Raw genomic sequence first — 10,225 nt, forward strand, 5'->3', positions numbered from 1 at the left:
CAACCAGAACTTGGAAGTGAAGAATGTGAAATTGCTTTGTTTGGTTACTTTTCCTCCCCTTTTATTTTTATTTTTTAAATTTTATTTATTATTTTTGGCTGTGTCAGGTCTTCGTTGCTGCGTGTGGACTTCCTCTAGTTGCAGTGAGCGGGGGCTACTCTTCGTTGCAGTGCGTGGGCTTCTCATTGTGGTGGCTTCTCTTGCTGCAGAGCACAGGCTCTAGGCGCATGGGCTTCAGGAGTTGTGATGTGTGGGCTCAGTAGTTGTAGCTCGTGGGCTCTAGAGTGCAGGCTCAGTAGTTGGGGCGCACGGGATTCGTTGCTCCGCAGCATGTGGGATCTTCTCGGACCAGGGCTTGAACCCGTGTCCCCTGCATTGGCAGGTGGATTCTTAACCACTGTACCACTAGGGAAGACCCCTCCCCTTTTATTTTATGTTTTTTGAAGTAAAAAGAAATCATTTTCATATACATATTTTCACTCAGTTAATTCAACATGATTTCTACTAGGCATGCATACCCATTTAGTTTGATTTGCTTCATAGTTATTTATTTTTCAAAATGCAGCAACCCTCCCAATGAGATAGTTGAGTTGAACTCTTTATTCTTAAAGAGTACAATGTACCTTGTCCTCAAAGAGTTTTATCAACTTCAACATTTTCAAAGAGCCCTATGAGCTGCTCAATATGGTGGTTTTTCACTGAAACTTCTTATTTGGAAGATGGCAAAACAGACTAGGATCTTCCCAAGTCTACTGGATGCTTGTATTCATATTGAAGCTCAGGTGGGTAAGGGGTAGAGACTGAATAATAAGTAGATCACCTCCAAATGCAGCTGGGTGAGAAAGCTTCATTTTTAGAAAGGAAACCAAATCATGAAAACCTTCGTAATGGTGTGATTTGTTTCAGGGTTCTTTTGATACTTAAGAAGGGAATTAATCCTGGTGCACACTACTCTTCTTTACAGCCTTCTAGAGTTTTCTTCTCCAGCCATCGTTCTTTAGCCAGGTGATTTACTATACTTGCTGCAGAACTGAAAGCATGAAGACTCTGTCTACTTTCATAATCAGAGGTGGTGATAGCCTTTTCATTTTCTGCCAAATGGATCCGACCACACTTTTAACCCTGGTGGCTGCACGTCTTCTTGGACAATACCAGCTCGATTTATGGCTTGTTCCTTCTGGTATTCCTCCAGCCGCATTAGGGGCCGGAAGTAGATGGGGTAGAAGGCGGCGCCAATCAGGGAGATGAAGCAGCCGAAAATGAGCGCGGTGCGCAGGTTCGGGGTCATGGCTCCAGCCGGTGGCCGCCTTGACCAGCCAAGCAGCCCTCACTCTTGGAAACGCGGATCCCGCCAGCGGTATCCCCCCTCCCCTTTTAAATTACAGATTTAGAAGAAGGGTCAATCACTGTAAAATATATATATATTATTTGCAAATTCAACAAATCTTTGATTTTGAGTACTTGTCACATCACAGTAAAATTCCAAACTCTAAAAATTTTGCTGTAATTTATTCAGTGCTTTGAACAAATGCAAGATAAATGGTTCCAATGGCTGATCCTTCCTCTGCATTTATCAACAAAGACATTCCTACAGCTCAGACTTGTGATTTAAAAGCTTAAAATGATTATATGAAGTTGCCCTACTTGAACGTGTTTTTTGGTTTTTTGGTCTTCTTTCTGAGACAGTCCTATCTAATGGCCATGGATCTGTTTTCTTTTAAATTCCTTGGGTTATTTTCCTTAATATCATAAAATGTGATCTATTATCTCAAATGGTTCATGTTGAAAAGTGATTTCAGGCTTATACAGAATTCTCACTCTCGTAGTTAGAACCCTGCACCTTTTAGTGTAAGGGAAAGAGTCTGCAATCAGATGGCAATCTGATACAGACAAAATCTCAGACCTGGGGTACAGGAACGTCAGGTCCCACAGCCCTGGGATCCAGCCTTGACTGCAGGCCAAATTTCTCTGACTTAGGTAGAGTCATCCAGTGCCAGGATGCAGACTAAGAGACAAGAGGGGAAACTGATTCTCCATTCCAAGGTTCTCTGTGCTTCTAAACACAGAATGCACAAACCTCCTTAAAAAAGTCACTTAGAAAGCTCATCAGGGAGAGTGTAATCCCTGTCTTGTTCGCTCCGAGGAGAACATGCTACAGTTCTTTTGATACCCCATCATTTCCTGACCACCAGATTCTAAAATCAGAACCTATTCTTGTGTTAAATTGGCATGTTTACCAATGTAATGAAAAGAAGGTGAACATATAGGCTACTATGATGTTTAAAAACTATATATATGACCTTTTCCCCTATTAGCCAGCTTCTAAGGCATAAAACCATCTGCTTTTCTCACCAATCCAGAGATGTCTTCTTACTTGTCCTCCTTCACCTACCCCTGTCTCATTTGAACCATTTGAACACTCCCTTTCTCATGTTTATATCCCAGGTGTGAGTTCCAGTCAACCTACCTCAAACCAAATGATCTCTGAAATGTTCACAAGTGTTCAGTTCTAATCACTAGTGCTACCTTCTGGGAGAAGCCCTTACTTCAATTGCAGAAAGAAAGTTTCTGACAGTTGTCTCCTTTCATTTTCCACAATCTGTTTGTTTCTATACCTTCCTAATATTCCTTTCACGGCCCCTCCCGCTGCGGAGCACAGGCTCCGGACGCGCAGGCTCAGCAGCCATGGCTCACGGGCCCAGCCGCTCCGCGGCATGTGGGATCCTCCCCGACCGGGGCACGAACCCGTGTCCCCTGCATCGGCAGGCAGACTCTCAACCACTGCGCCACCAGGGAAGCCCCAATTGTGCATTTTAATCACTGAATTTCATGAGATAAAGTTGCCTATGTGGCCATCCCTTTCCCCCAACACCCTTAGGACTGTTCTAGAGGAAGAATTATAATACCCAGACTTTTAAGCCAGGCATTCACAGAGGGTTTGAGCTAAATTATTTTGGTAGAGGCACAATATGGGGCATCTGAGTCTTAGAGTGCAATACCAGGCTCTGTGTGCCTGCCTCTGCTCCCCATAACCTATCCTTTTGAGGATCCTTGGAGAGAGCTATCCCTGGAATATGCATGGAGACTTTCACCCTAGGCTATAAGATTCCTCAGCTTAAATGATAGCCACTACCACCACTACTCTCCTCAGAATCCTACAGGATTGAGGTCCACTGTCTCTTTCTTCTGTTTGTTGACAGGCTTCTTCTCTTTTTATAGCTCTCAGCATCTTCCACCTTCCCACTTGCCTGAACTCATTGTTTCCTCACTACCTCTAAGTATCATTTAAGAATTTGCTACATACTACAAGTTATTTTATCTATTCTCCTACAAATAACACCTGGTATTTCAAATCATAGCTGTGATGCAAGATAAAAATATGAACTTCCTTTTGTTGTGGATATGAATATGAATAAAAATGCTTATAAGTATGGCTCAAGAAAAACCAATTCATGGACAGTTAATACCTTTACTATAATAAAGAACTCATCATAATAACTTACAAGTCATTCAAAAGTGATCTAAGAACAGGGCTTTAGAAACTAATTAAGTTGTGACATCTGGACTACATAGATCAATCAACAAGACTAGAGAGAAATACTGAAAGAGTGAGATTTTCAGTCAGGAGATTAAGGCTCAAATCCTGTCTCTAACGCTTATTAGCCATGTGACCTTGAGGAAATTTCTTAACTTTTGAAGTATATGTACATAATAATTTTTTTAGTAAATGAGTTATGGTCCCATTTTTCCATGCCTGCCTATACTTATTCCCTTGGCTTCCAACTCCTCCCATTAAAACTATTTCCTCGTTCTCTGAGTCAGGGCTGGCCTTGTACTTTGGCCAATAGGATGCAGCAGAAGTAGTGAAGTACCAGTGCCTAGTCCAGGCCTTGAGAGGACCTCATGCGCCACTCACTCTCTTGGAAACCTACAACAACCATGTGAGCGAGCCTGCGCTATCCTGCTGGAGACACAGATACCCTTCCAGTTCCAGGAACACAGAAGCAAAAGCAGTTTTCCCTACTGACTCCACTATAGCAAAGTCCTAGACAAGGGCTCTCACTGGCCTTGCTTGGGTCATGTGTCATATCTGAACCAACCACAACAGCCAGGTGAACGGAGCTCTCGGACCCTATGAGTTTCTTTTTTGACTCCGCTGGGTCTTCATTGCTGTGTGCGGGCTTTCTCTAGTTGCGGTGAGCAGAGGCTACTCTTCGTTGCAGTGCACAGGCTTCTCACTGTGGCGGCTTCTCTTGTTGCAGAGCATGGGCTCTAGGCGTGCAGGCTTCAGTAGTTGCAGCACACGGGTTCAGTAGTTGCAGCACGCGGGCCCTAGGGTGCGCTGGCTTCAGTAGTTGCCTGGCTCAGTAGTTGTGGCTCACAGGCTCTAGAGTGCAGGCTCAGTAGTTGTGGCACACAGGCGTAGGTGCTCCACGGCATGTGGGATTTTCCTGGACCAGGGATCGAACCTGTGTCCCCTGCATTGGCAGGTGGATTCTTAACCACTGCACCACCAGGGAAGCCCCTATTAGTTCTTGTGCTGATCCCTGTGTGAAGAGAGGAAGCAGTCTGCACTAAAGGAGTAGAAAAGGATAGGAAATGTGCTGAGTTGCGAAAATAATAGTGCCAGAAGCCTGAAATAATATGTTATTGCTACCCTCCAATTTATTACATATGCAATTCTCCTTCATTATTACTGGACTACATCTTTGTACTTGTAGTCCATAGTCCAGTAAGGCAGAAAGAAGATAATCTGCCCTCAGAAACAGAATTTTGGGCTTTTTGCCGACATCTTTCTCTATAGCCACTCTTTATAATCCTCTTAACCACCACGACATGGAGCAATTCTGGGAACATAAAGGAAATTAAACAAACATATATGTACTTCTAAGGAAAAGCACTTTATTATACTTAACTTTCCGTTCTGTCACCAACATACAAATATTCTCATTGCATTCTAACAGGGTTTTTGGTGTTCTGGATACTGAGAACTTAGAGGCTTAAGATACCATGGCTGAATTTATACCCAGGCTTTAAAGATGATGTCTCTTGTGAACTGAATCATAGGATTGCAGAGACAGAAGAAAACTTAGCGATCACTTAAATCTAAATTGGGTGAAGGGAGACCTTCAAGATGGCAGAGGAGTAAGACGCGGAGATCGCCTTCCTCCCCACAAATACATCAGAAATACATCTACATGTGGAACAACTCCTACAGAACACCTACCGAATGCTGGCAGAAGACATCAGACCTCCCAAAAGGCAAGAAACTCCCCACGTACCTGGGTAGGGCAAAAGAAAAAAGAAAAAACAGAGACAAAAGAATAGGGATGGGACCTGCACCTCAGGGAGGGAGCTGTGAAGGAGGAAAAGTTTCCACACACTAGGTAGCCCCTTCGCGGGCAGAGACTGCAGGTGGCGGAGGGGGAAGCTTCGGAGGCATGGAGGAGAGCGCAGCAACAGGGGTGCAGAGGGCAAAGCAGAGAGATTCCCACACAGAGGATCGGTGCCGACCAGCACTCACCAGCCCGAGAGGCTTGTCTGCTAACCCACCAGGACAGGCGGGGCTGGGAGCTGAGGCTCGGGTTTCAGAGGTCAGATCTCAGGGAGAGGACTGGGGTTGGCTGCATGAACACAGCCTGAAGTGGGTTAGTGCACCACGGCTAGCCGGGAGGGAGTCCGGAAAAAACTCTGGACCTGCCTAAGAGGCAAGAGACCACTGTTTCGGGGTGTGCGAGGAGAGGGAATTAAGAGCACCACCTAGACGAGCTCCGGAGACGGCTGCGAGCCATGGCTATCAGCGCGGACCCCAGAGACGGGCATGAGACGCTAAGGGTGCTGCTGCAGCCACCAAGAAGCCTGTGTGCCAGCACAGGTCACTATCCACACCTACCCTCCTGGGAGACTGTGCAGCCCGCCACTGCCAGGGTCCCATGATCCAGGGACAACTTGCCCGGGAGAACACACGGGGCACCTCAGGCTGCTGCAACGTCACGCTGGCCTCTGCAGGCCACAGGCTCACCCCGCATACCGTACCCCTCCCTCCCCCCAGCCTGAGTGAGCCAGAGCCCCCTAATCAGCTGCTCCTTTAACCCCGTCCTGTCTGAGCGAAGAAAAGATACCCTCAGGCGACCTACATAGAGAGGTGCATGCAATCCAAAGCTGAACCCCCAGAGCTGTGCAAACAAAGAAGAGGAAGGGAAATTTCTCCCAGCAGCCTTAGGAGCAGCAGATTAAATCTCCACAATCAACCTGATGTACCCTGCATCTGTGGAATACCTGAATAGACAACGAATCATCCCAAAATTGAGGAGGTGGACTTTGGAAGCAACTGTACACTTGGGGTTTGCTATATGCAACTGACTGGTTTCTGGTTTTATGTTTACCTTAGTTTAGTATTTACAGTTTATTATCACTGGTAGACTTGTTTATTGATTTGGTTGCGCTCTTCTTTTTTTAAATATATATTTAGATTTATTTTTCCCCTTTTTCCCTTTTTTGTGAGTGTGTATGTGTATGCTTCTTTGTGTGATTTTGTCTGTATAGCTTTGCTTTTACCATTTGTCCTAGGGTTCTGTTTGTCTGTTTCTTGGGGTGTTTTTTAGTATAGTGTTTAGTGCTTGTTATCACTGGTGGATTTGTTTTTTGCTTTGGTTGCTCTCTTCCTTCTTTCTTTTTTTTATTCCTTTCTTTAAATTTTGGATATTTTAAAATTTTTTTATTTTAATAACTTTATTTCTTTTTATGTTCTCACTCCCTCCTGCCCTCCCTCCCTTCCTTCCTTTCTTTCCTTTTTCTCCCTTCTCCTCTGAGGCACGTGGCTGACAGAGTCTTGGTGCTCCGACCAGATGTCAGATCTGTGCCTCTGAGGTGGGAGAGCCAAGTTCAGGACACTGGTCCACCAGAGACCTCCTGGCTCCATGTAATATCAAATGGCGAAAGCTCTCCCAGAGATCTCCATCTCAATGCTAAGACCCAGCTCCACTCAACAACCAGCAAGCTACAGTGCTGGACACCCTGTGCCAAACAACTAGCAAGATAGGACACAAACGCACCCATTAGCAGAAAGGCTGCCTAAAATGATAATAAGGTCACAGACACCCCAAAACACACCACCAGAGGTGGTCCTGCCCACCAGAAAGACAAGATCCAGCCTCATCCACCAGAACACAGGCACTAGTCCCCTCCACCAGGAAGCCTACACAACCCACTGAACCAGCCTTAGCCACTGGGGGCAAACACCAAAAATAACAGGAACTAAGAACCTGCAGCCTGCGAAAAGGAGACCACAAACACAGTAAGTTAAGCAAAATGAGAAGACAGTGAAACACACAGAAGATGAAGGAGCAAGGTAAAAACCCACCAGAACAAACAAATGAAGATGAAATAGGCAGTCTACCTGAAAAGGAATTCAGAGTAATGATAGTAAAGATGACCCCAAATATTGGAAATACAATGGAGAAAATACAAGAAACATTTAACAAGGACCTAGAAGAACTAAAGAACAAACAAACAATGATGAACAATGCAATAAATAAAATTTAAAATTCTCTAGAAGGAATTAATAGCAGAATAACTGAGGCAGAAGAATGGATAAGTGACCTAGAAGATACAATAGTGGAAATAACAACCACAGAACAGAATAAAGAAAAAAGAATGAAAAGAATTGAGGACACTCTCAGAGACTTCTGGGACAACATTAAATGCACCAACATTCGAATTATAGGGATCCCAGAAGAAGAAGAGAAAAAGAAAGGGATTGAGAAAATATTTGAAGAGACTATAGTTGAAAACTTCCCTAATACGGGAAAGGAAATAGTCAATCAAGTCCAGGAAGCACAGAGAGTCCCATACAGGATAAATCCAAGGAGAAACACACCAAGATACATATTAATCAAACTATCAAAAATTAAACACAAAGAAAAAATATTAAAAGCAGCAAGGAAAATACAAGTAACATACAAGGGAACCCCCATAAGGTTAACAGCTGATCTTTCAGCAGAAACTCTGCAAGCCAGAAGGTAGTGGCAAGACATATTTAAAGAGATGAAAGGGAAAAACCTACAACCAAGATTACTCTACCTGGCAAGGATCTCATTCAGATTCGATAGAGAAATTAAAACCTTTACAGACAAGCAAAAGGTAAAAGAATTCAGCATGACCAAACCACCTTTACGACAAATGCTGAAGGAACTTCTCTAGGCAGGAAACAAAAGAGAAGGAAAAGACCTACAATAACAAACCCAAAAACAATTAAGAAAATGGTAATAGGGACATACATATCAATAATTATCTTAAATGTAAATGGATTAAATGCTCCCACCAAAAGACACAAAGTGGCTGAATGGATACAAAAACAAGACCCATATATATGCTGCCTACAAGAGACCCACTAGGGACCTAGGGACCTAGGAGACCTAGGGACACATACAGACTGAAAGTGATGGGATGAAAAAAGATATTCCATGCAAATGGAAATCAAAAGAAAGCTGGAATAGCCATTCTCATATCAGACAAAATAGACTTTAAAATAAAAATTATTACAAGAGACAAAAAAGGACACTACATAATGATCAAGGGATCAATCCAAGAAGAAGATATAACAATTGTAAATATATATGCACGCAACACAGCAGCACCTCAATATACATGGCAACTACTAACAGCTATAAAAGAAGAAAGCCACAGTAACACAATAATAGTGGGGGACCTTAACACCTCACTTACACCAATGGACAGATCATCAAAACAGAAAATTAATAAAGAAACACAGCTTTAAATGACACAACAGACCAGATAGAGTTAATTGATATTTATAGGACATTCCATCCGAAAAGGGCAGATTACACTTTCTTCTCAAGTGCGCACGGAACAGTCTCCAGGATAGATCAGATCTTGGGTCACAAATCAAGCCTCAGTAAATTTAAGAAAACTGAAATCATATCAACCATCTTTTCTGACCATAGTGCTACGAGATTAGAAATCAATTACAGGGAAAAAAAGGTAAAAAACACAAAAACATGGAGGCTAAACAATACATTACTAAATAACCAAGAGATCACTGAAGAAATCAAAAAGGAAATCAAAAAATACCTCGAGACAAATGACAATGAAAACACCATGATCCAAATCCTATGGGATGCAGCAAAAATACACCAAAGTTAGCAGAAGGAAAGAAACCATAAAGATCAAATCAGAAATAAATGAAAAAGAAAGGAAGGAAACAATAGCAAAGATTAATAAAACTAAAAGCTGTTTTTTTGAGAAGATAGACAAAATTGACAAACCATTAGCAAGGCTCATCAAGAGAAAAAAGGAGAAGACTCAAATCAATAGAATTAGAGATGAAAAAGGAGAAGTAAGAACTGACAATGCAGAAATACAAAGGGTCATGTGAGATTACTAAAAGCAACTATATGCCAGTAAAATAGACAACATGGAAGAAATGGAAAAATTCTTAGTAAAGCACAACCTTCCAAGATTGAACCAAGAAGAAATAGAAAATATAAACAGACCAATCACAAGCACTGAAATTGAGACTGTGATTAAAAATCTTCCAACAAACAAGAGCCCAGGACCAGATGGCTCCAAAGGTGAATTCTATCAAACATTTAGAGAAGACCTAACACCTATCCTTCTCAAACTCTTCCAAAATATAGCAGAGGGAGGAACACTCCCAAATTCATTCTACGAGGCCACCATCACCCTGATACCAAAACCAGACGAAGATGTCACAAAGAAAGAAAACTACAGACCAATATCACTAGTGAACACAGATGCAAAACTCCTCAACAAAACACTAGCAAACAGGATCCAACAGCACATTAAAAGGATCATACACCATGATCAAGTGGGGTTTATCCCAGGAAGGCAAGGACTCTTCAATATACTCAAATCAATCAATGTGATAAACCATATTAAAAATTGAAGGAGAGGGCTTCTCTGGTGGCTCAGTGGTTGAGAGTCCGCTTGCCGATGCAGGGGACACGGGTTTGTGCCCCGGTCCGGGAAGATCCCACATGCCGTGGAGCGGCTGGGCCGTGAGCCATGGCCGCTGAGCCTGTGCGACGGAGCCTGTGCTCCGCGATGGGAGAGGCCACAACAGTGAGAGGCCTGCGTATCACAAAAAAAAGAAAAAAAGTTGAAGGAGAAAAAACATATCATCATTGCAGTAGATGCAGAAAAAGCTTTTGACAAAATGCAACACCCATTTATGATAAAAACC

The 10,225-nt window shown here is 43.0% G+C and overlaps 1 protein-coding gene across 1 annotated transcript; it reads right to left on the reverse strand.

Moving 5' to 3' along the window:
* Positions 1-781: 781 nt before the first annotated feature.
* Positions 782-1,288, reverse strand: LOC132422142 (small integral membrane protein 20-like). The gene has a single exon (XM_060006981.1). The coding sequence runs from the start codon at positions 1,286-1,288 to the stop codon at positions 1,085-1,087; it is 204 nt and encodes a 67-aa protein (XP_059862964.1). The 3' UTR covers positions 782-1,084.
* Between the last annotated feature and the right edge of the window lie 8,937 nt (positions 1,289-10,225).

This window comes from Delphinus delphis, chromosome 3 (assembly GCF_949987515.2).
Source record: "Delphinus delphis chromosome 3, mDelDel1.2, whole genome shotgun sequence".
Taxonomy (NCBI): Eukaryota; Metazoa; Chordata; class Mammalia; order Artiodactyla; family Delphinidae; genus Delphinus; species Delphinus delphis.

Bases quoted from the DNA above. Each gene is read 5' to 3' on its own strand.
- LOC132422142 (XM_060006981.1), bottom strand. From the start codon at position 1,288: ATGACCCCGAACCTGCGCACCGCGCTCATTTTCGGCTGCTTCATCTCC.